This window comes from Hevea brasiliensis, chromosome 1 (assembly GCF_030052815.1).
Source record: "Hevea brasiliensis isolate MT/VB/25A 57/8 chromosome 1, ASM3005281v1, whole genome shotgun sequence".
Lineage (NCBI taxonomy): Eukaryota > Viridiplantae > Streptophyta > Magnoliopsida > Malpighiales > Euphorbiaceae > Hevea > Hevea brasiliensis.
In genome coordinates this window covers 107,937,047-107,963,255 of record NC_079493.1, presented here as the reverse complement: position 1 = coordinate 107,963,255, position 26,209 = coordinate 107,937,047, and the positions used below count along the sequence as shown (strand labels likewise).

Here is a 26,209-nt window from a genome sequence, read left to right as displayed (position 1 = left end):
ATCCTGATCCTCCTCCTCAACATATGGTGTCCATACACTCTGAGCCAGAACCAGAAGAAGATTCTTCTGATGACTCGTCTGATGACAGTGAGGACAGACGAATGGATATCACGACACTGCTCATGGCTGATCCTCAGCCAACAGCCTCCCAAACAGGTCCTTCACCAACCACAGATTCTACTAGTGGCACTACAGGCCCTACAAGGCCTCCTCAAGACCCCCATGTTGAAATCCCTGATGATGAACCAATTCTAGATTTTGAACTACCAGGTGCTCCACAAATGTGTGCCCGATTCAGCCCATGGTTCACCTTAGATGATGTTCCCCCATCAAGGTGGAGAGATCGCCTTGCAGAATTCAAAGCTTGGCTTGATGTTCAAATGCTCCGGGAAGGTGCTGACTCCCACACTATACTCAGAGAATTCATCTCTCGAACTGTTGGCACATTGCAAGATTGGTTTTCCTCCATTGGAGAATATCAGAAAGCCCAATTTTGCCACCTGACTCCCTTACAAGCAATCAATGCTCTCTTTGCTGAGTTTCTCGGAGATGCATCTTTATACAGCAAGCAGTTAAAACAAGAGTTCTTTGACATGCGCTGCTGTTCTTTAAAAAGATCAGACATTGAGAAACACTACCAGCGCATGACTCAACACTATTATCTGCTTAATGGTTATAATGATGTCAACCTCAGGCATACCTACATTGCCTCATTACCAGAAGCATTACAACCAGAACTCCAAAGAAGTATTGCTGCTACCAGAAGAGCAATGAATGCTATCACTATAGGGGAAATTCATCAAATGACTCTAGCTTGTCTTGACAAAATGTGTGAACAATAGAAGTTGTTCAAAGATATCATTGACAACAGCAAAGCTTTAAAGAATATATGCCAGAAGTCTCACATTGCCATTAAATGCAAGGAAAAGAACTGTTGTATTTGTTTTACTGTCAAGTCCTTATCAGGAAACTTCAGTAATTCTTCTGCAATGTGATTTAATATTTTTAACTTTTATAAAATAATATATTACATGAAATTTACACATTAATTTTAGTTATGTATAAATTTAATAATTTATAAAATATATAAAATCTAATTTTAAATAAGCAAGCAATATTTTAACATTTAGCTAATAAATATTTTTATTAAAAAAATTAAATCAATATTTGCAAAATAATATAAGTTTTAACTTATTACATAAATTTACAAATTAAATAAAATTTAATTTTGAAAATACAAACCAGTTATATAATAAAATAATAAATCTCTAAAATAAATTAATAAATATAAATAATTAAGTTTATATTAATTAATTTATTATTTTTAATAATACCATCAATGAATTACTAAATAAAAAATGGATTAACAAAGTTATGAGTGAATACATAACATTAATAATAAAACATATTAATAGAATATGTAGTTTAGTTTATAAGTCAAATAAATTTTATAAGTTAAATAAATTTACTTATATGTAAAAAATCATAAATAGATTAGTATTTAGTTTAATTTATATAAAAAAAATTTTTCCTAAAATATGTCAGAAGTTACAAATAAGAATATATTATTTATGACTTATTTATTTATTTTAAAACTATTATTTAATAGAGTAAAAGACTATACCATCCTAATAATTTTTAAAAATATTAACATTATACTATTTTAACAACTGCAACACTTACTCCTTATTTGGATGATGGTTAACTATGGTTTTATAATGTATGGTATGGTAATATTACTTGTTTGTGAATTTCATTCCTAGAGAATGTTGGTTTTGAGTTGTAAAGTGATGGTTCCTTAACCATAATTTTACCACATATTTTTAAAGTTTTAGATGATTTAAAATTTTTTTACATTTTAATTTTATACTTACATAATTTATAAAATTTCAATTATATCATATTCCTTTTAGTTATAAATGTTAATCATCCCTCATTTCTAGTCCCTACCTTGGACAAAAAATCTTTATTCTCTCATATATGCCAATCCTCCATCGTCTCTCACATTACAAGTCCTTCATAGTCCCTTCTCAAGTTTTACGTCTGCAATTACACTTCAACACCTCTCTCTACTTTTGCTCTAGCTATTAATTTTGGATGTGCGTATAATCCAAACTCATCATAAGTGTGAGTTTTTATTGGTAATTATCATTTTTTATTTATATTTTATTATTGGGTTTATTCTAATTCTTTTATTATCTAGCTTTAAAATCTATTTTCTTATTTATTGGTGAGTGATGTCATTTTGTATACCTAAGTTACTTCGTCTACTTTGTCAATTGGGTAATCAACATTGAACTTTTTAGTTTTGAGAAAAATTCATTGTTATATATTTAAAACAATAATAAGAATATTTTACTACACCATGCTATATCATTTAACCAAACAAGAATAAATTATTAAATCATTTTATACTATATCATCTTTTTAAATATATTAACAATAAAAACTATATAATACAATATAAAATAATATAATATGGTAGACACGTTAATAAACTATCCTGTACTCAATTCAAATATAGTGTTACATATCCTTCTTGATAGTTTTAATCAATTAAATTATTTTTAAATATTTTTTAATTAAATGCTTAAATTACTTAAGAGTTATTTTTTAAGTAATTTTATTGTGTAAATTTTTAAGTAATTTTATTAAATAATTGATTATTTAATTTTTAATTTAATTTATAAATTAAAAATATATTTTAAATTAAAAATAAGTAATAAACTAAATAAATATATTAAATTAAGTTAAACAGTCCATCTGTCGCACAATACGATAATTAACGTGACATAAACAATCATGTATTCGGTAAAAAAAAAAAAAAACCAAATCATGTAATTTCAACACGAGTAAGTATTTTTTTTTTTCATATACTCGATTTTTTCCCCTAAAATTGCCACTCCTAGAAAGCTTTCCTAATTCTCTTTGATCTTATACAGTTATACTACATCGTTTTATGTGAAACTAAAACTGTCGTTCAATCAAAACAGGGTCTCTCTGCTCCATTTCACAGCTCCTCCTACAAACCCTAAGGCCTTCACTTGCCACAGCCGCACCGATTTGAATCCGCCACGACCATTGTTGTTGGCCTTTGCCGCTCTCCATAACTGCCGTGGTAGCTGTCGTTCACCTCTTCGAAGCCATCGCCGTGGCCGTTGCAATTGAACACAAGGAGGAGGCAAGTAGCCCTATATAGCTGTCTACCCCTCTGCCTAATTGTCTTATCCACATCGCCAGCGCTGTTGTGTGGTTGAGGTGAGCTTTGCAATTAAAACTTTGTATTTTTTTCCCATGGCTGTTCCTTTCATTTATTTATGGATGCTGGGATCAAAATTGAAGAAAATTGAAGCCATAGATTGTGATGCTATTTGTTGTTTGAATCTCTCATAAAATTCATGATTTCTTCTTTAGATTTTCTGATTAGCTCATTAGATTTTCTTATTAGCTTTTTGTTAGATATTTCTTTCAAAACTTTGTGCTTGGAGGTAGTTGGCCAGCTTATAAATGAGCCGGATTTTATTGAGCTGAGCTCCGATTAGTTCATCCTATTTGCAGACTATTATTAACAATAATCATTCCCTTCAACATGTTATTTTTTATTTTAATTTTAGATGGTTGTGTGTGCATGAATATATTCGGCAGGTAAAAGAAAGAAAGGAGAGGGAGAGATGGCAGACAGGTTGACGCGTATAGCAATTGTGAGCTCTGATAGATGCAAGCCCAAGAAGTGCCGTCAAGAATGCAAAAAGAGTTGCCCTGTTGTCAAAACTGGTAACTTTTTTTTTTAATGATTTTATTCTTACATTTTGAATTTAAATATCAATGATCTATTTCTTTTTTTTTTTTTTTTTTTTTTAATCTTTTCATTTTGCTAGGCTTAGTCAATCAGAGTCTGTCCTATTATCTCTTGTTCATTTTTTAAAATCATTATGCTAGATCTTTTCACCATAATTGTTGTGTTTACTGCTCAATGCAATACTAGAATACTTTAGGCCCTTTGGTTGATGATTAGCAATGCCAATTCTTGGTTTTGCGTTCAGAAAAGAATTGAACATAAATTCACTAAAGCTCCTTTGCAGTAGGAGTGTTCTGCACCTGATTCTTTCCTTATATAGGTAACTTGTTTGTTTTGGTTTAAAAGTGTCTCTTTACTTCTACTACAGAGTTAGATGGTAGCATCCTAATTTCTATTTTGACAACTAGCCTTGTACTCAGTTCAACTAAACTTTTAGGTAACTAGGTTTGGGCTGGTATATTCGTTATAAGTTTAAATGAGATAGAGTTTTCTGGAGTGGGGAAGACTGTAAGAATCAGAATGATTTGGGTTAGGGTGGATCTCACCTTGATAACCTTATCCATTGTGCCCCTGTTTGGTATATGTTGGAGCTCAAAGGTAGAACTGATTGTCAACTTTCTATTGGTTTGAATTGTCTTTGGTAATGGTCTTTGCTATAGATTAGTAATCCATATATCTTTCTTCTTACCCTTTTGTACGATTTATCCGCAGGGAAATTGTGTATTGAGGTTACTCCTGCATCTAAGATAGCATTCATCTCTGAGGAGTTGTGCATTGGATGTGGCATTTGTGTTAAGGTTGGTAAATTCAAGTAGGGAAGGGATCCTTCTGTGTTTGTTTTCAGTTTGCTTATGGCTTCGTGCAAAACTAACTATTAATAGATCTGTTAATGCAGAAATGCCCATTTGAAGCAATTCAGATCATCAACTTGCCAAAGGATTTGGATAAAGATACAACTCACCGTTATGGTCCCAACACATTTAAATTGCACAGGTTTGTTAATGATTGCATGGTTACTGGGTTAATAATTGAAAGAAGATGCTCATCTTTTTAGCCACATTTAGAGTTGGAGATGCACACATAAGTCGAAGGCAGCCAGGAAATATCATTGATCTTTCCTGGATGATAATTGCTTGTGGGTTTGGAAGGCATAATTATATACTTCCGCACATACAAAGATAGAATTACTCTTTTGATTCCTTTATAATTTTCCTGTTAGTTTGGAGGTATGAAATAATAGGGAAGAAAAAAAGGACCCTCTCTTATAATTATCTTGGATTAGCTAGCTGCAAGGGCCATGGTTTTAAATCGCGGTCGCGGCCACATTCGTGAGTAATGGAAACAAGCCTGTGACGGCATGGTAATGGCTTGGCGCTACACAAATTTTTTTGAAAAATTTGCAAAGTTTATGAAATGAGTAGATATTGGTAGATACAAGTAAAATTAAGATATACAATTATATAATAGGCATAAATACATAAGATGTTATTTTATAATTAATAATGTATTTTGGTAAAATTAATTCTAAAAAATAGTTCAAATTAGAAAGTATGATTGGAGTAACGATCGTTACCATTACTTAACGGTAAATAACGGCTGTTACCATTACGTAACAGTGGTAATGGCCGTTACCCATGCAAATCAAGATATACCTTTAAATAACAGTCTAACGGGTAACGTAATAGTCCCTTTAAAAACCTGTAAATAACGGCTGTTATGTTACATAATATGACCGTTATTTAAAACCACGGCAAGGACCCATTTGTCTTGGTGTAGTGTAGTGTCTTTTAAAGCCTTTCAGTGTCTTGCAAACAATGGCCTTGTTCTTGTATTGGACATCAAAAAGTGATGCTTATACCCTTTGACGTATCAGAAAATTACTATTGCAGGTTACCCGTCCCTAGGCCTGGGCAAGTTCTTGGATTGGTTGGAACAAATGGCATTGGGAAGTCCACTGCCCTCAAAGTTTTGGCTGGCAAGCTGAAGCCAAATTTGGGCCGTTTCAATGTACTACCTTTGTGTATAATTCCTATTATTGCTACACGATGGATTCATGTTCTCTTTTAACCTTTTTGGATATGTTTTTTTTTTTTTTTCTATTTCAGAATCCTCCAGATTGGCAGGAAATCTTGACCTACTTTCGAGGATCGGAATTGCAGAATTATTTTACCCGTATCCTGGAAGATAATTTGAAGGTACTTTCCCGTTTTGACATGGTCTTAAACTTGTATTAACTAATAACTACTTATGAAAGAATTAAGTTTCTGTGTCATAAGTTCTTGCATGTTTCTCTTCCATTCAACCTTCTGGTTATCTTTTCAAATTGTTCAATGGCTATAGTAAATTTTGACCATAATTGTGTAACTATACTGTGCAGATTTGAGTGTGGAAATGTTGAATGTTTAGTGTCATGACCAAAAATTGATTTGCATGCATTATCTGTGATGCATAAATGAGACAATTATTCAGTCAATAAAAAAGGATGATCTAGTGCACGAAGCATCACACTTGTGGGCTCCGAGGAGGGTCGATGTATGTAACCTTACCCCTACTTTGCAGAAAAGCTGTTTCCGCGGCTCAAATCTGGAACCTCCAGGTTACAAATGGAGTAACTTTACCATTACACCAAACTCACCCAATGATGATCACTTTTCTTTTTTTTTTTAATTCCTTATCTACATACAATTGTTTATTTGAATGCAGTCATTTCACACTGGGCATAAGATAAGTCCTTTTATTTGTTCAATTGTATGCCTTTATTGGTATTATATGTTCGGGGCTCTGGTCCATGAATTACTTTGCTTTGTGATCTATGAGTATCACTTGCTGTAGTCCTTTTTAATTTCAGTTCCCATTGAAGATAATCTTGAATGGGACAATTGTTAACACTATATTTGGGAAGGGATGAAATTGGGGGAGAGGAAGAGGGGAAGGAGAATATGAGAACTTGTTTGGAAGAGAGCGAAAAATGGATGAGGAAAAGTTTTAGTCTTTAAATACTCGTGTGGGGTCCACAAAACTTTTTACCCCAAATTTGGGTGAAATTGAAGAGAAATTAAACATAACTACTAAATCATCCTCTCTTTAGATGTTATTTGTTAAAAGAAAGGGATGTTATTGTGATTTGGCTCTAAAAAGAATTCTTTTCTTTCTTCTCCTCTATAGCAACGAGTAGTGTTATTAAGGCGAGAGCCGAGAGGTGACATTAAGGTGATAGGGTACCCTATGGCCTTAAGGTGAGAGGCGATGGGAGGTGAGAGGGTTTTTGAAGTGAGGTGCAACACACACACACACACACACACACACGCACAGAGAGACACTTTTAATATAAAAATATCATACTTTTAACTAGTGTAATAAGTAAAAAAACATATTGAAAAAAAATATATTATTTGCACATGTAAAACAAGAGAAATAAAAAGCAAAAAACAATAAGGTTATACAAAGGAAATGAAATTTAAAGAAAGGTTAATTAACTCCATTTTATTAGGGCTTAGGGTTTAGGGAGAAATAGGAGAGAAGAGAAGAGGAAGGGAGGAGTGAAGAGGAGAGGGAGAGGAGGGAAACCCTAAAAATAAAATAAAAAATTATTTTGAAAGAGGTGCACCTCGCCTTGCCTAGCCTAGTGCCTTAGTGCCTAGGCGAGAGAGGCGCTCACCTTGCCTGGCTCCTTTAATAACATTGGCTGTGAGCATTTGCTTGACTCGGTTTGAAATTATCAAAACCGAATAAACTGAAATTTCTTAGAAGGGAAACCAAACTGAACCTAAAATTGAAATATTTTGGCTTAGTTTGGTTTTTATTACATAATATAATTTCAGTTGGTTCGATTGATTTGTTTTTTTTAATTGTACAAACATAACCAAATGGAATTAGCTGAAATAATTGAAAAAGAAAAATAAAAAAGAACAACAATAACAACAACAACAACTAAGCTTTAATGGTCGGCTACTGAACTGAAAAACCAAATAGCATAAGTTTGGTTCAATTTGTTGGCTTAAGCCAAATAATGCTCACCCCTACTTCTCATCCAAACAAGAGAGAAACTCATTCTGTCTTATCCCATTTTCTATCTCCCTTCAGTTTCTTTCCCCTCATATTTTCCCTAGCAAAAAATAGTTCCTTCTGAATCTAATTCATAGCTTCTAATGTAAGTAATCTTACATGTCAAGTTGGATTTTTTACCTCATGTTTTTTTTTTTTTTTTCCTCCTGTTCCTGAAGTGATGTGATGCATTATCTATTTGGATATGATTGAAGTATTATTTCCGTTCATTGTAATTTTTATTCTCATCTTCAACTTTTACCCTGATATCTTTATTCCTTACCGTTTTCTTCTTTTTAAAAAAAAATGTGAGTTTGCATAAGAAGACCTTTTGTTTTGGCTTGCTATGCTAAAGTCTGCGTTCCTTATGCTCCCTTTTTGTAGTGTATTTTTCTGCCTACCAAAGTAGGATAAAAAGGAGAAATGCTAAACTATGTAATCTTGTGAACAATGCTTGATTCATTTAAATTCATCTATTTCTTTCTTGCTAAAATACAAGTTCATATTCAACAGGCCATCATAAAACCTCAGTATGTTGATCACATTCCTAAAGCAGTCCAAGGCAATGTAGGGCAGGTGCTTGACCAAAAAGATGAGAGAGAGATGAAAGCAGAACTTTGTGATGATCTTGAGCTGAACCAGGTTATAGATCGTAATGTGGGGGATTTGTCGGGTGGAGAGCTACAGCGTTTTGCTATTGCTGTCGTTGCAATACAGAATGCAGAGATATATATGTTTGATGAACCTTCAAGTTATCTTGATGTCAAACAGAGGCTTAAAGCTGCCCAAGTTATCAGATCTTTGCTCAGACCTAATAGGTAACTTCTTTCTTTTGTTCTTGAAAATTTTTTTCATTCTTGTACTTTGAACTTAATTGCATTGGCTTCATCTTTGTTTCAGCTATGTAATTGTAGTGGAGCATGACCTTAGTGTCCTCGATTATTTATCAGACTTCATTTGCTGCTTATACGGGAAACCTGGTGCATATGGAGTTGTAACCCTTCCCTTCTCTGTTAGGGAAGGAATTAATATATTTTTGGCTGGATTTGTTCCTACAGAAAACCTTCGATTCCGGGATGAGTCGTTAACCTTCAAGGTAATTTTGCTATATTTTTGTATCTACACACAGATGCACACTTTGCCTCCCTTCCTCCTTGACGCAATATTAGTTGCCTTTTCTAGGTTGCTGAGACTCCACAGGAGAGTGCTGAGGAGATTGAAACATATGCACGATACAAATATCCAACCATGACTAAAACTCAGGGCAACTTCAAGCTTCGTGTGATTGAGGGTGAATTTACAGATTCTCAGATAATTGTGATGTTGGGCGAGAATGGGACCGGAAAGACGACATTTATTCGTATGCTGGTACTTGTTTCTAAACATAATTTTTTTTTGTAAAACATTCTTTTTACCATGAAATCTGGCATTTGTTGAACAATTTATTTTCTGGGCCAAATATGCAGGCTGGCTTATTAAAACCTGATAGTGTCGAAGATTCCGATGTGGAGATACCTGAGTTTAATGTTTCTTACAAGCCCCAGAAGATCAGTCCTAAGTTTCAATCTACTGTTAGACACTTGCTACATCAAAAAATTCGTGATTCTTATACACATCCTCAGTTTGTGTCAGATGTCATGAAACCGCTTCTTATAGAACAACTAATGGATCAAGAAGTAGTGAATCTGTCTGGTGGGGAGTTGCAAAGAGTTGCTTTGTGCCTCTGCCTTGGGAAGGTGAACACTTTTAACTTATTTTCGTAATTCAATAATTCATTTTGGTGAAATGAAAATACAACTGACCAGTTGGTGATGTTTTAATTCAATTTACTGTATTCTAGAATATGTCTTTTTTGTGGTTGATTCTTTTGGTCTTGAGTGAGTGGGCTCATGGATGGAACAGGTTTTGCAAAAATTATTGAAGAATTACATGAAGGGTGGCTTGAGGGTTTCGTGTGAGGTTGATGAGTTCAGTTATATAAAATTGCTTGGAATGCTTTACTTTGTTGAGATGGACTTTTAGTTTTATGTAGGGTGATGTAAAGTATTTCTTGATTTGTACATGGATTTTCTACATGATCAAAAAATTGTGAAATCCTCTCTTCAAATTATGGAAGGGATGCATGGGAGCATTGTTCAAACTTTTTTTTTTTTTCTACCCATTTGGATTTCTATGCTATGCCAGCTTCTAGTCATATGAAGCATGGATACTTAGCTGTAGGGGGCTTGTTTAGTGTGTGACACTGTGCTAGACGTGGAATATGTTTGTTTGACAGTATTAGGACATGGATAAATTTTCTGAGGCCTATAGGATTTGTTTTCTATTTTTGGTCCTTTTGTCGTTAGTGTTGATTATATTTAGTTACAATTGCATGATTATATTTAGTTACAATTGCATGAGTTTTATCACTTTCGACTATTTGCGCAGTTTTCAAGTGTTTAATTGTGATCATCAATTACTGCCAGTTATGTAAGAGTGTTATATTTAAGCGGTCTCCATAGCACACCTTAGTAAGTGCCTTTCACCAGTTGCTCTCCATTGGTGAATCTGCATCGCCATATACCATGTAAAATCATTGTTGAAGTACAAAAAGTTCCTCCCTTCCAAAGCCCCTTTTAGTTAGATGCATTGTTCTATTTGGAAACATTATTCATGCCTAAAGATCTCTCTAGAGTTGTTTTAATCTATATATGCCACGCTTCAGAATAGCAGAAAAGGATTTAAGTGAGTAGGGAGACTGGATAAAGTGTTCTTTATAATTGTAATCTAAATTTTTTAAGATTCCCAACTTTCTTAATTATTTCCTTTCTGCAAATCCAATCACTCTAATGCTCACCCTTGTTATCACTTTATTGCTCACACCTTTGGAATCACTTTATTGCTGACACCTTTGGATTTGAAGGCAACACCCAAAGGTTACTAAGTGAAAGGGAACTTGCCAAGTTTACAAGGTGGAATCAATATTTTTGTATTGTTGTCCACCTTGATTATTCTTATCAGGCCAAATTAATGTTCAACCCCAAAACCACTTGAAAGCGTATAAGAATGCCTCTTAAATGGAACAATTATTCCTCTTTTTCAACATAAATGGAATGGTATTATTGGCACCTTACATGGGAAATAATCTAGTATCCAATACCAATGCTGTGCTAACTTGGAATCCACTCATGTGATAATGTCTGTCTCTCCTGAACTCTGTAGTGTAATTAAGCTAGGCACCTTCATATGATGAAGTTTAATGTCCAACTCTGCTTGAAGCACCAGAAAAACCACAAGGAGATTTCATTAAGCAAAACCTAAAATTTTACTGTATCCATCCAAGAATCCCCATCAAATGCTTTTGTGCCTGAACCTCATTTTCTTATTGCTCAAAACGAAAGGATTGGCTGGATCCTTATCATTCATGTTTTAAGTTTTTATTGGTTCAAGGCAGCGGGATTCAGTGCAAATAGATTATTTATTTATTTTAAAAATGCATGGATCCTTGTGTTTATGCTGCGAGATGAAAATTTCTTTGTTGAACAGATCTTGTTAATGTCCATACCTGTGTGACTTCAGGAATTTTATGTTGACATTATATCCATCAAAATGCATGATTGTGGTTTTCTTTGCCCTAACCTGAGCCCTAGAGTAACCTTAGAAGACCTTCCCAAGTTTGAAAGCTTCCTAAAACCCACAAGAGGCAAGCCTGAGGGAACACTCAAGACCTAAGACAGGAAACCTTGTCCTCATTTGACTATATGGGGGGAAGACTGCAGGTCTATACCTGTGTGACTCCAGGAATGCATGTTTAAACATGCGGTGAAGACCCTAAGCTGCAAACAGTCCCTGAAACTTCTTTCGGCAGTTTTACTTTGCTCCTTTCCTGTTTCTGTAGTTTGTAATTGCTTGTACTTGTGATTCTTGATTTATGCAGTGAATGTCAGTTGTTTGAATATAAAATGGTAGCTATAGCTGATCGGCGTGTGAATTGAAACTAGTCTTGTCTATAACATTGTTCTTATTCACTTGGTGTGTGTGGTTCAGTTCTTTTTGTGGGTTCATAAAAAATCAGTGACATGAGCATGTTTGCAGCATATCCTGTAATTGTGACTAGAAGCTAGCCGATGGATCGTCTTACTTTAACTAATTTTTAATATTAATATTGAAAGATTTGAGGCTTCTTCTATTTAATGGGGTCTGATGTTTGGTTTACTGCACGTGATGCAGCCTGCAGATATTTATCTAATCGATGAGCCAAGTGCTTATCTAGATTCTGAGCAGCGAATTGTTGCTTCAAAAGTCATAAAGAGGTTTATCCTTCACGCGAAGAAAACAGCATTCGTGGTGGAGCATGATTTTATAATGGCAACTTACCTTGCTGATAGAGTTATTGTATATGAGGGGAGGCCATCTGTGGATTGTGCAGCAAATTCGCCTCAGTCATTGTTGACTGGAATGAATCTCTTCTTATCAGTAAGTACTCATTGTTCATGTTTTAAAGATAGTTAAGAAAGATGAAGTAATGAACGCAAGAAAATTCCAACTGAATTTTTCTATTTTCATTAGTCTAGTTTCTGACATAAGCTTTTGAAAATTTCACCTTGCATGGAGGCTCTCTGCTTCTTTTTGAACCATGTACTAGTTTTGCTTATTGTGAGCTTCACTAAGGCTCATCTCAATAGCTCACTTTTGCACAATTAACATTTGTCATAATTGTACGATTTAAATTTTACTCCTGGTATTTGTGGTCTCTTTATAATGACAGTTTGATTTTGCTTCACTTGATGCAGCATCTAGATATCACTTTTAGGCGGGACCCAACCAATTATCGACCAAGAATCAATAAATTGGACTCTACCAAGGATAGAGAGCAGAAGGCGGCTGGGTCATATTATTACCTGGATGATTGATGTAATTATTGGCAGGTTTACATAGTTTTCTTCATGGCCAAACACTCTTTCGGGTAGTCTTCAGATTAACTTAATGCTTTTGCTTACGCTAGACTTGGGCAGAGGTTTTCATTTTATTTTGCTGATTTTAGATATGCAAAATTTGATGGCATCATTCTGAATAATTTTGCAACTTGGCCAAGTTATTCTAATAGTTGACAAATGATAGGATATCTCCCGGCTGTTGAAGAAATAAGTTCCATTTTTGTCTGATTGAGCTGCAGGCCATTTGTGATTCTTCTTCACTATGTTTTCTCTTATACTGTGTTTTCTGTTCTCCTGTTTTTGACAACTTCGAGTGAATCATAATATTTTCCTGGATTGTACTTGACGCTTGTATTTCTCTAGATTTTCATACAAAATCAGAGGAAGAACAAAAAACATGTTAAACTGGAGTCATTTTTAAAGTTAATATTATGTTGATTGCAGTGTAATAGCTATTCCTCTGAAATTTTCTTGTTTTTTCTCATTTATATATATATTTTTTCTCATTTATATTACCCGTTATGAAAACAGTCATTCTAATTTGATGTGAATTAACGAGGCATGGCAATTACTATGTGGCTGTCAATTACTATTTCATTATTTCTTCTGCTCCTCGCCCTGGCGCCGTTCCTTCGGTTGCAAGCTTACTTGCTGCACTGTAACATGGATGAAAAGGACGTAATTATCGCTGTAAAAATCAGTTATTATTAGATTCTTCCAGAGCTGGGACATCGAAAGTTCACCAGCAATTTGTCTTCTTCTTCTTCCCCTCCCCTTTTTTTTTTTCCCAATCTCTCCGGTGGTTTGCCTCCAATGTTTTTTTTTTTTGGGCCTGAGGCCTCCAATGTTTGTTCCTACTTGTTTCCCACAGATAGGGTTGGATTTGTATTTGAATTGGACAATGCTTTTAATGTATTTCTTCAAATTAAATTAATAAAAGGTCGTTTGAAAAGTGTAACAATCGAAATCAATAAAATAAATTATAAAATCATTATTGTTGGTTTTATTCAGTTGTATTTTATTTTATACATTTATGTATTTATTATATTAAAAAATTAAAATTATTTTTGTTTATTAATTAAAAAAATTATAATTTAGCACTAATATATTTTGAAATATTTAATTTTAAATTAAATTTTTTAATAATAAATATTTATAAATTTTTTCATAGATCATATAAAATGCATGGAGCTTTCTTCATTGTCTTCCAGAAGCGTTAGTTAGAATTTCTGTCGGTCAGTAATTTTCTAAATCGAAATCAAATCAAAATACATTATCCATAATCAATATAACACAAATAAAAATTATAAAAATTGAACCGAATTAATATGGTTTCATTGCATTGATCGGTTTGGACGATTTCTTTTACACTCTACTTAAAGCAGTGGATATTAACTAAGTATATACCAAATAAAATTATTTTCTTATAAAATAGAAATAGTATTTGATGCAGAATAGGAAAATAATTTATCTAGAATAAAAGGGAGAATATATATATATATATATATATATATATATATATATATATATATATATATATTGGTATTTGGAGTGTGTACTTGTCAGCACTATGAATATAAATATTCTAGAACAATAGCATCAATGTGTTCGCATTACTTTTAACTAAATATTTTTACTACATAATAATCATCTACATTATGCCTAATAAGTTACATTTGCAAAAAATTGAATTCTCTATTTATTGACTAATATTTTATTTTTTTAGCGTTTAGGGTATTCATTAATAGGAAATATAAAGAGAAAACTAAGTAATTTTTAAAGGAAGATTTTTTTTTAAAATTATTTTTTATTTTTTAAATTTAATAATTTCATTCATTAATTTAATATTATAATTTAATATTTCAAATATTTTTCATATTATTTTTCACAAAATAAACAGAATTGCAAGCTTGAAATTTGTTATCTTAATATCATCATCATGGGTTCAAAGATCATTGCTCAATGGATGCGTAAATCTTATAAAATTACTAATCTTATAAACGGAGCTAGGATTTAAGTTTGGGGAGTCAAATGGAATTTGTACTTATAATATTTTTCTGTAACACCCCAAAATTTTAATTTTTATGAGCATTTTGGTATTTTAATTTTATTTAAATTTTAGGAATTTTTTTGAGATTTTTCGGATTTTAAAAATCGGGTTCGATTTTTCGAAAATATAAACTTTGATGAATTTTAAAAATTTATTTAAAAACCACGTGGCAAAACTAAAAATATATTTGGAGTCTACGTATTTTTCTGAGTTTTCTGGAATTTTTTCGGAATTTTTGGACCTCGTTTTCGGTCCCAAGGCAGAGTAAAAATTCAAATTTTGTATTCTGAATCGAACTGGCCGAATCGAACCGGACCGGATCGGACCGGTCTTCTTCTCTTTTTCTTCCTCCCGCGTGCGTTCCTTCCTCTTTCTCTCTTCCTCGCGTTTTCTCTCTCTTCCCCACCCCTAGCCGCCGGCTAGCCACCTGCCGAGCCCCCGGTAGGCCGGCGCCCCTTGACCCTCCCGGCCACGCCCTAACGGCCAGTAAACGCGCGAAATGCCCTCCCCTGCGCGCGCGGCGTTTCGGCTTCTCCGGTCAAAATCCGGCAGATCCGGCCACCAATTGGACCGGGTCTTGTGTCTAAAATCATCTACTCGGCGAGAGCTTTCCATAGACACCAAGAACGCCGAAATCCATCGAGCGGTTTGTCCGATTTTTGCTCGGGAAGATTTTAGCCCATTTCGACTTTTGGGCTGGATTTCTCGAAAACCGTGAATCCCACGAGAAAACCGAGGCTACCAGCACGCTCCACTCGTCGAGTGCTTCGCAACGACATAAATTTCGAATTTTTCCGACACCGTTTTTCGGTGGGTCCCACGGAACTTCGCAGTATTTTTCCGAGCATTAAATGAGCTTAGAAAATTCTGAAAAATTTATGTACTAACCCCCGTGTTATGGGCTTCGTGTAGGTATCCTCAATTCGCCGAAATTCGACAGTTGACCGGGTCTGTGGATTTCCTACGCATGCACTGCTACGGAAAAGTCTCCGAATTGGACCGAGGTTTTGGCTACCCCCCCATTGTCAAACGTCCCGAAAAGGCCACCAAGTCGGAATCGGCAAAGGTAAACCCGAACCTTGCTTTTTCGTAATTTTCTAGTGCTTAAATAGGATTAAAAATCCATAAAATATTCGTGGTAGCTTAGAAAATTACGGTTCTTTTTGCAATAGCTTAGTAATATTGCTAAGGACCGCGGGGAAAAGTTTTATAATTTTTAGAGCTTGTTTGGGCAGTTTTTGCAAAAATGATCAATAATAAGGACTAAATTGAAATTTTGCGTATTGTGATGGATGACTGATTTGATGGGCCCAGGAGGGGCTGTGTGATATGATTGAACTATGGATATATGGATTGTGAATATAGAAGTGTGTTTTGAGCCATTTTGCAGGTTGGGTAGGTCCTAGGTATAGGGGAGATTCTGCCGGATTTTCGGCACGACTTAGGACGTATTGGTCTTTTTCTTTGTTTGTATTGAGTCAAATTTATTAAATGATTGTAATAAAATTGTCGTGAGCCGACAGCCTTTCTTCCTCCGCCTACCTCGGTGACCATCACAAGTCCGTGAGTAAAATATTAATTTTAATTGTAATTTCGATATTATTATATGTTCAAGCATGCCCATGCATCACTTATATGCATATATTTATGTAGTTAAACTCTAGGCACGATTTATGTTGCATTCATAATCGTTGATGTGCCATGAATGTTGTTGTGGTAATTTGGAGCGGTGCAGCGTTGGCGTGCGTGTGATGTGGTGTGGACTATGGATAGGACGGGGTAGTCACAGCTTGAGTAATTCGCTGGGACCCGATCCTTCGAGGGGTAGTCACGGCTTGAGTAATTCGCTGGGACCCTCGATTTGGTTATTAAGTGGAAGTCCGAGCTTGAGTAATTGGCCGCACTGTGTTGGATTTAAGAGAGTCAGATAGGGATCACCCCATATGTTATGATTGATACTACAGGGTGTGTGAGTGCTCCAAATTACCTTTTTGATGTTATGATGTGAAAATGTTGTTGATGTTGTATTTCACTCTACAGGGTGCATTAGTTTTAGATAGTTATAGGGATTATGGTTAAAATTGATATTTTACTCTTTCAGTCGAACGCTCACTCCTGTTCAAAAATTTTTACAGGCCACAGGAGGATATTTTTTGAAGTTAACCTGCTTTCTCCCCCGCAGGTCAATTATTACTGTTTGTATAAACTTGTTAAATCTTAGAATTTCCGAATGTGTTAGAAATGTTTATTTGATTTGGGTCTGTAAACTAAATTATTATTTTGGGACCTGTAAACTTAATATGCTATACATGTTTGATGGATTGGATGAGGGAGCTGAGCTCTCATTTATTTTTATGTTGATGAGTATGTGGAGGGTGAGCTGAGCTCCCCAAATGACTATATATTGTGTTTACAGGTCGGGTGAGTCAAAAACTCCCCGTTGGAAAGTCCATTTTATGGCCGGACTCTGTCCGTTTGTTTTCTTGAAATTGGGCCCAAATGGGCCTTAGAATTGGGTAAATGAACAGTTAGGCTTACTACGGGCCTCGGGGGCTTTAGGCTGGCCCAGGTCTTAGTGCCGGTCCGGCCCATAGGTTGGGTCGTGACATTTTCTGTGGATAATACAAACTCGATTTTATATAAAAATAAATTTTTATGATTATTAAATTAAATATTTACATCGCGATCTATACATAATCAATTAAAATGTGTACAATAAATGTATAAATTTAAATATAAATATTTGATCAAACGATTGTTAATTTCATTTTTATATTATCATCTTTTTTTATTTATAAAAATCTATGTGATATATTAATGAAATTATTTTAAAATTTAGGTAATAAAATTAAATTTTACAAAATTTATTATGAATATAAAAGATAAAAATAGACCGATATATTAAATTAAAAATTAGAAAAGAAAGATAACATCAACGAGGAATATATATATATATATATATATATATATATATATATATATATATATGTATATAAACTCACCAAAATTTGAAACTTGGATTTGGAAAGCAAGTATCTATTATTTTTTGGGTTTGTGAGGAAGAGAATACACCTTTGAGACTTCATTTATAAACTTTCATTTTAAGAATAAAAATAATGCAATATTTTTTAAATAAAAATATTTTAATAATATTATGAGCTATATAGCAAATAAACAATTTATTTAGCCTATCAAATTCCAATTTTAGTTAAAATAAAATTAATATTTTAAATAAAGACATTACAAATTAAAAAAAAAACTAATAAATATATAATATTAATTTAATTTTAATATATAATATCATATTAAAATTTTAATTTTCACAAAATCAAGGGGCCATTGCTCGCATTACATGGACCTGCAATGTTATTTTTCAAATTTTACATCACTACGATCGCCATGAACTATAGTTACCTGCCTCTTTTTTTTTTTCACCTTCTACTATTACTAAAGTATGATAAGAAAACAATAAATGATAAGAAAACAATATGTGTTTAATGTAATTGGATTGCCTTTTCATGCAAGATGACCTATATGAAATCACAGATGTATGCAAGGTTTATGCTTGCAAGCTCAACCTTCTCAGTGTTATTGTTAGCATAATTACAGTAATTAGCATGATTATAGGAGATTTGTGTAGCATAATTACAGTAATTAGTATGATTATAGGAGATTTGTGTAGCATAATTACAACAATTATTATTCTTGTCTAAATTAGCTCATATTCTCTTGTATAAATAGATGTAATATCTCTGTAAATCAGATACAGATAAATACACAGACAAATATACAATCATTTCCTTCATTACTTGTATTCTTTCTTCTAACATGGTATCAGAGTCGTAAAGCTTTTATTTCTAGTTTCTGGGGTCTCTCTTCTCTCTCTACAACCTGTTCTGTCTCTGTTTAAAGTCACTAGTTCCAGTGACCTTTGAGTCTCACTGCTACCTTAGGAAGGATCACAGTAGTGTTTTCAGCCGATCTTCAAAATCCGGTGGCCGGGTTTTGTGCTAGTGGCCTTCACGCACCACTTTTTGGTTTCTGAAGATCTCTCATGCGTCGACAAGTGGCGGCACGTGGCTTGTCTGTTTGCTGACCGGTGCTTCCTCCGACTTCGCTCAAGCTTTTTCGGTGTTGGTTTGATCTTCAAATGTCTCAATCTGCTGCTGTTTAATTTCTACTTCAGTTATTTGCCACTGTTTGATACAGCTTGTCGGGAGTCTTGTTTATCTCACAGTTACTTGACCTGATATTTCATATGCTATTCATCTGGTCAGTCAGTTTATGTCTGCTCCTCGCTCAACTCATTTCTCTGTTCATCTGTTCATATGTTTGATTCCTGTCTCCTCTGTCAGCCAAACCGCTGATATATTCACCAAAAAGCATCTTCATGCTCACTTTCAGGATCTCTTAAGCAAACTCAAGTTGGCACTTGTGCTACCACCTTGAGTTTGAGGAGGGGTGTTAGCATAATTACAGTAATTAGCATGATTATAGGAGATTTGTGTAGCATAATTACAGCAATTAGTATGATTATAGGAGATTTGTGTAGCATAATTACAGCAATTATTATTCTTGTCTAAATTAGCTCATATTCTCATGTATAAATAGATGTAATATCTCTGTAAATCAGATACAGATAAATACACAGACAAATACACAATCATTTCCTTCATTACTTGTATTCTTTCTTCTAACAGTTACTACTGCAATTAAGTTGAACCAATATGCAATTTCTTGCTAAAAACTTCTTAGAACTGAATTGTGGGTTCAGTTGCCTTCATGGTTCAAAGGCCTCAAAATTTGACTGCCCTTATGCCCATTGCTATGTCTTTATGTCAGAAGGAGAAGTTTATCAGCCTCTTCAGTCACACTATTCATTCTAGTCAGCCATCACTGAACATCAGCTTCAACTTCGATTAAATTCCACCTAGCCACCTTCATGGTATGCTCAACCCTTTGTTTTGCATGCGTGAGCTTTTCAACTTCTTTAAGGTTCTGGATGTTGCCGCTGTAATTGAATACATAAATAATAGTCTTCTGCACAATGAGATTGGGAAGTGAGAGGAGATTGGAGAACACTATGACCATTTTAAAAGTCATTGGCTAACGGAAAATGGCTTTTAATTTTAAATGAAATGACTTTCTAATTTATAAAATTAAGATCTAAGAATTTTTTTAATATAAATATTAAAATATAAAATCAAATTTGTTGATAATATTAAGAGAGTGTTTGACTTATTTTATATAAATTAACTTGTAAATAGTAAATTTTTATAAACTAATTTAAACTTAAAAATATTTAAAATTTTAAGTAAATATACATTTAATTAAAATGTTTATAAGTGAATGGCATATTTAATAAAAAATAACTTATAAATATATTTATTGTTAAAATGAATACTAAATTTTTTTCTCAAATAAAAAATTATATTAACTCAATATTTTATTATAATATTATCAAAATATATTTCAATTGCATTATAATATAATTTAATTTTAAATTAAATAAATAAATATTTCATTAAAATTAATAAAAATAATTTTTAAATTTTCTACGATTAATGTACCTAATTTATTTAAATTATTGCAAGAAAATAAATTTTTTTAAACATGAATATGAGAATAAATACAATAAAAATATATAATGAACTTATAAGATTTAATGAACATAATATAATAAAATATTTAATTAAATTAATTTACAAACACCCAATTTATAAGAACAAATATATATATATTAACTTAGAAGTTTAAGAATGTCTTCAACAAATAAGTCAACTTAATTAAAGTGACCTTACCATAGTACCTTTCATTGAATCAAGCCAAATCAAATTTTAAATAGTTCAAACTCGATTATGTCAAAAATTTTTTAAATTTGAGATCAACTCGTGTCGAACTTAAGCTGAATATCTATAACCTCAAATTTAATTTGTTTAGAAAATGAGCTCTAAATCAGCATAACCAAATCGAGTTTTTTTTAATTAAATTGAGACTCATTTATAGAGTGAGTTTTAAATTTATAGTTATAAAGCTCAAATTACATTATTTTAATTATTTTTTATATAAAAAAATCTTAATTTTCATAAAAAAAACTTAAATTTAAATTAGAAATAAATATATTTAATAAATATATTTTATATATTAATTATATAATAATTTTAAATAATATATTATCTTTAAAATATTTTTAAATAAAATAATAAATATTTATAATATAATAAAATAATAAATATTTATAATATAATAAAATACAATAATTAATATAAATATTTTTATAAATAACTTTATTTATTTAACGAGTGAATTCGCAATCCTCTAAATGTCTTGCTTTCAAGCTCGATACATTTATCAAAAGAGCCTAAAAATAAAACTTAAAGTCAACTCATTTTTTAAACGAATTGAATCGAACTGGGCTTTTATGAACCAAACCTCGAGCAATTTGGGAAGAGCTTAGTTCATTTACCGCCCTAATCAGGTTCGGACCCACTAATCACTACTGATATGGCAAAAAAATATTGGTTGCTAAGCAAGGGCCATTAGTCAGCATGGCAATACCCCACGCCCCACCTTCACATGTACCGCAGCCGGCGATGCTAATCTCACCGGAGACACCACCGCAATAATGATGAACGAGAGTAACACTCTCTTGACTTTACTTCGCATGGTTCTTCTCTCCAATGCTCTCTCTCTCTTCGCCGAAGCCCTCCACTTTCTCGAAATTTCACTCCTCTCGCAGAAAGCAGCTCTCCACAAGGCTTCCCTGCATAGTTAAATCCCTTCTTAATTTGACCACTCAAAGCCAACTCGCACAAGCAATCTCCTCTCTTGAGCTGTTGTCACGCAAAGGCATACGCTTGCCATGTCAGACACTAGCTTACCTTATCCAACGGTGTGCAAATTCCAAATCGCTCAAGTTGGGCAAAAGGATCCATCTACATTTGAAGTTAACCGGATTTAAAAGACCCAATGCGTTTTTGGCTAATAACCTGATCAATATGTATATGAAATGCGGTGATTATGTAGGCGCATACAAGGTGTTTGATGAGATGCCTATGAGGAATTTGTACTCCTGGAATAATATGCTTTCTGGGTATGCTAAATTGGGCAAAATAAAGCCGGCTAGGAAGTTGTTTGATAAAATGCCCGAGAAAGATGTTGTGTCCTGGAATACAATGGTGATTGCCTATGCGCAGAGTGGGTTTTGCAACGAGGCTCTGAGGTTTTACAGGGAGTTGAGGAATTTGGGGATAGGGTACAATGAGTATAGTTTTGCAGGTCTGTTGAACGTTTGTGTCAAATTCAAGGAATTGGAGCTTACTAGGCAGGCTCATGGGCAGGTTTTGGTTGCTGGATTTTTATCGAATTTGGTGATTTCCAGTTCAGTTGTCCATGCCTATGCAAAATGCAGGGAGATAAGTGATGCCAGGTTGCTGTTTGACGAGATGAATGTGAGGGATATTCTTGCTTGGACAACATTGGTCTCAGGGTATGCCCAGTTGGGTGATATGGAGGCAGCTAATGAATTATTTGATTTGATGCCCAAAAAGAATCCTGTTTCATGGACAGCTTTGATTGCAGGGTATGCTAAGCATGGTTTAGGTCACAAGGCACTTGAGTTGTTTACAAAGATGATGATGCTTCATATTAGCCCCGATCAATTTACTTTTAGTAGTTGTCTTTGTGCTTGTGCTAGTATAGCTTCACTTAATCATGGTAAACAAATACATGGTTATTTGATACGCACCAATTTCAGCCCTAATACAATTGTGGTGAGCTCTCTTATTGACATGTATTCAAAGTGCGGAAGTATGGGAATTGCGAGGTTAGTTTTTGACCTTGTGGGTAATAAACGGGATGTTGTCTTGTGGAATACTATGATTTCTGCCTTGGCGCAGCATGGTCATGGTGAAGAGGCTATTCGATTGTTTGATGACATGGTTAGATTACGCATGAAGCCAGATGGGATAACGATGGTTGTCATTCTCAATGCATGTAGTCATTCCGGTCTTGTGCAGGAAGGGCTTAGGTTATTTGATTCCATGACTTCTTGTCATGGTGTTGTTCCCAATCAGGAACATTATGCATGCTTGATTGATCTTCTAGGCCGTGCAGGACATTTTGATATGTTGATGAATCAACTTGAAAAAATGCCATGTAAGCCAAATGATCGAATTTGGAATGCCCTAGTTGGTGTTTGCAGAATCCATGGAAATGTAGAACTGGGAAGAAAAGCAGCAGAAAAACTTATAGAATTGAAGCCTCAATCCTCTGCAGCCTATGTGTTACTATCTAGTATATATGCTGCACATGGGAGGTGGGAATCGGTTGAGAAGGTGAGACAGCTTATGAATGAGAGACGAGTAAGAAAGGAGCGAGCCCTTAGTTGGATAGATATTGAAAACAAGGTGCACTCTTTTACCGTATCAGATCAGTTGCACCCTTTGAAAGAAGTAATATATTCAATCTTGGAACAATTAGCTGACCACATAGAAGAAGAAGAAGTTGCATCATTTAATAATGAGTGAGAAAAAATTTTCATCCATACTTTTCCAGGTGTGGTGAGGGATATGTACAAGTTTTTCAGTTTTGCTTAACTTGTAACATTTACCTTTACTTGAATGGGAGGCTTCCAAAGATTGTAGTTCTCATTTTCTAGACTTGAATCTCCACAATGTTATACTTGTGAGATTATTCCAAAAATGTAGACAGCCAATCATTTGGAAGATATTTTTCTTCCTCTTTTGTTATTGTTTTGGATTACTGTTCGCCAATAAATTGAAAAGTACAGTTTCCAACTTGTTCATTGTTTGATTTAGTTGCATAACTAGCTAGTAAGGATTTTTCCTGGTACTGAGTCTGCCGACATTCTTCTTTCTCCTTGTGTAAGACATGGTATTAATTTAATGATTGCAGCAAGTTCATTTGTATTCATTGTGCAGATCAGAGAAATGGATCCAAAAGATGGAAGAGCAGGAAGAAGAGCATGTAGATGTCACAACAAGAAACTTATTTTTATTTTCAGATATTGGCCAAAATTCTTTCCCTAGAAATACAATATTCAACATAGCTTGCACTTTGTGGACTACTATAATTTTGCAAAATTTTCAACAGCTACTTTGCTAAAAATAAATCTATATTTTTGGCAGGACACTGAAAAGATATTAAACTATAGACAGTGTGAACCACTGGATGCTTCTTGCCACATGTCTTTGATCTTCTTCTTGTTATGCATCTCCATTCATGGGATGGACATCCAGCTTGCTTACAAGGAGGGAAAGCAGTTGTGAATTATCATCACCTGTAATCATTGAGGTAGGAGTCCTCAGATACTAAATCACCTGGTAAGACCATTTTATTTTCAAGGTTCAAAAGTCCATGAAAAATGTTCTATTCTACTACATCCAATTGACGAGGGATGTATGTGGTTCTCTGTTGTGCAGGGTACTGCATTTTTGAAATGGACTTGTAGGTGCTTTATGGGGCTTTGTATCTTTTATAATACTTTTTGTCCCTAGCAAATATTGCTTTTGTTCAGTTGCTTTACCATTTTACCATTTTGAATCTTGCTTTAGGGCATGACATGCTATTGCTTCATCTAGCGTAGGCAGTGAAGGAGAACACTCATGAGAATATGCTTAGAAGTGGCATTATCAACGGTGGGAAATTTTTTGCGGAGTTGGCCTTGTGGTAATTATCAATATTTGGATTTCTTTTTAGACTATTATTTATTAAATGCACTACACAATGAGAATAGTTTATTTATTTATTTTTTTTGAATAACTCTGTTTCCTATCCAATAGGTTTCGAACATGAGACTTGTTGATAGATTATGAAAATGGCCCACCTTTGTTTTTTTTAACCATTGTTAAAGACTATGATTGATTGAGCGTACAATGTAGATGTTGTCATCAGTGATGTTAAGAAATTCTTATCATAGACTCAATCAGAGATCATAATTCTTGAAATATGGACTGAGTTTGGGCATCAAGATACTCCAGATTTTGACAAAGTGCTTGGAGGAACAACTGGGAGAGTATCTGATCCATTAGGATGATCGTGTCTTTGGCAAGATAATTGCAGAATTGCTGCCAAAGAGAATAATCTGTACATGGAAGCCAAGAAAATCACCACAGCCTGAACATGGGTGGGGGCCCATCGTGTGTTGCAGGGTATTTGAAGGATAACTGGATTGGCACAGAATTGCCATCAACAAAGTTTGAGAGCAATGTGAAGCATTTGAGTGAGCAACAACCAGCTTCTTTAAGGAAATTATTTTACTGGGTAGAGAACAATGTTACTCCTTGGGCATATAACCCATTTTTGTGCGTTAAACCAGTGAAAGGAAGGATTCGTGGATGTGCTAGGCTGTTCATAACACAGTGCTTCTCTAGGTATGTTCAGATCGATTGCTGATCTTCTCTACTAATTTTATAGGTGAGGATTTTGTGGATGCATGGGTGGGACTCACACATGCAAGAAATGGAGGCCTAATTAATCTGTTATTCTGTAGTTCTTTTTAATTGTTCCTGTTCATAGATTTTTGACATTTTAAATTGTGATTTCCTGTAAATAAATTTCTAGGATGAACAAGATTTAGCTCGATTATTGTTGATAGAGCTGAACTTTCTATGTCCACTGTAATAATGCTTTATACATGTTATGTACAAAGTGTTTGTGCACATGAATTGCGTTGAGTTTAATTGCTAAAATTGTGTTTTCCGTTAATTAATTACGTTTCGGTGGATTTTTTTTTTTAATTGCAAGTCCATTACATTAAAACCCAAAAGGGCAATTACATCAAATAAAGGCTAAAGGCCTGATTACGAATAGAGCCCAACCCAGAGCAGACCACCCTTAGAGCCTAGTGCCCAAACCAATCAAACCCGAACCCAGAAATCTAAGCGACCTGAACCCTCTCTGGATTACGCACCCCACAAACCAAAAACAAACCCAAAAACTAACTATAGCGTCACCCAGAGATGAGGAGGAAAGCCCGTACCCTGGGACTAGAAGGAAGCCTTTCCTGCCCTCTCAACACAGCCCCGAAATGAAGGTCAGATTAACCGAAGAAGACAAGAGCCTTCGAGAGAGAAACGAGAGCTTCTATTTCTAACAATATTTCTAACGATGTTGATTTAATTAGGTTTTGATGGATTGAGAGCTGAAAAGCCAATTTTGCCATTGTTAATGGCATTTTTATGCCAAAATAAAGTAATCTTGTGTTTGGATTGGGAATTTGAAATATGAGATTTGAATTTGATAAAAATACATGTTTTGGTCAATTAATTAGAGTTATGAATATATATTAACCTCCTAAATGTGATAAATATTTTATTTATGTGTGAATTTAAAATAATTTATAAAATGATGTTATTTCAAACTCACTTTAAAAACATT

At 33.9% G+C, this 26,209-nt stretch overlaps 2 protein-coding genes and 1 pseudogene across 5 annotated transcripts; all 3 read left to right on the top strand.

Annotated features, from left to right (window-relative positions):
* Positions 1–2,922: 2,922 nt before the first annotated feature.
* On the top strand, positions 2,923–13,208 carry LOC110651258 (ABC transporter E family member 2). Its single transcript, XM_021806531.2, has 12 exons — positions 2,923–3,258; positions 3,646–3,774; positions 4,511–4,596; positions 4,695–4,792; positions 5,689–5,806; positions 5,905–5,994; positions 8,357–8,661; positions 8,744–8,939; positions 9,026–9,211; positions 9,310–9,579; positions 12,053–12,298; positions 12,616–13,208. The coding sequence occupies exons 2-12, from the start codon at positions 3,672–3,674 to the stop codon at positions 12,733–12,735; spliced, it is 1,818 nt and encodes a 605-aa protein (XP_021662223.1). The 5' UTR covers positions 2,923–3,258; positions 3,646–3,671; the 3' UTR covers positions 12,736–13,208.
* A 7,946-nt stretch (positions 13,209–21,154) lies between these two features.
* On the top strand, positions 21,155–25,414 carry LOC110651260 (pentatricopeptide repeat-containing protein At2g21090). Of its 4 annotated transcripts, XM_058146685.1 has the most exons (4): positions 21,155–23,365; positions 23,959–24,124; positions 24,417–24,499; positions 24,613–25,414. In XM_058146685.1, exon 1 carries the CDS (start codon positions 21,490–21,492, stop codon positions 23,335–23,337), a length of 1,848 nt encoding a protein of 615 aa, XP_058002668.1. In that variant the 5' UTR covers positions 21,155–21,489; the 3' UTR covers positions 23,338–23,365; positions 23,959–24,124; positions 24,417–24,499; positions 24,613–25,414. The 4 variants fall into 4 exon arrangements, with proteins under 4 accessions (XP_058002668.1, XP_058002660.1, XP_058002675.1 ...); XM_058146677.1 differs by having other exon boundaries at positions 23,959–24,499; XM_058146692.1 differs by lacking the exon at positions 24,613–25,414 and having other exon boundaries at positions 24,417–24,574.
* LOC110651259 (uncharacterized) lies at positions 24,436–25,480 on the top strand (annotated as a pseudogene).
* Positions 25,481–26,209: the final 729 nt, after the last annotated feature.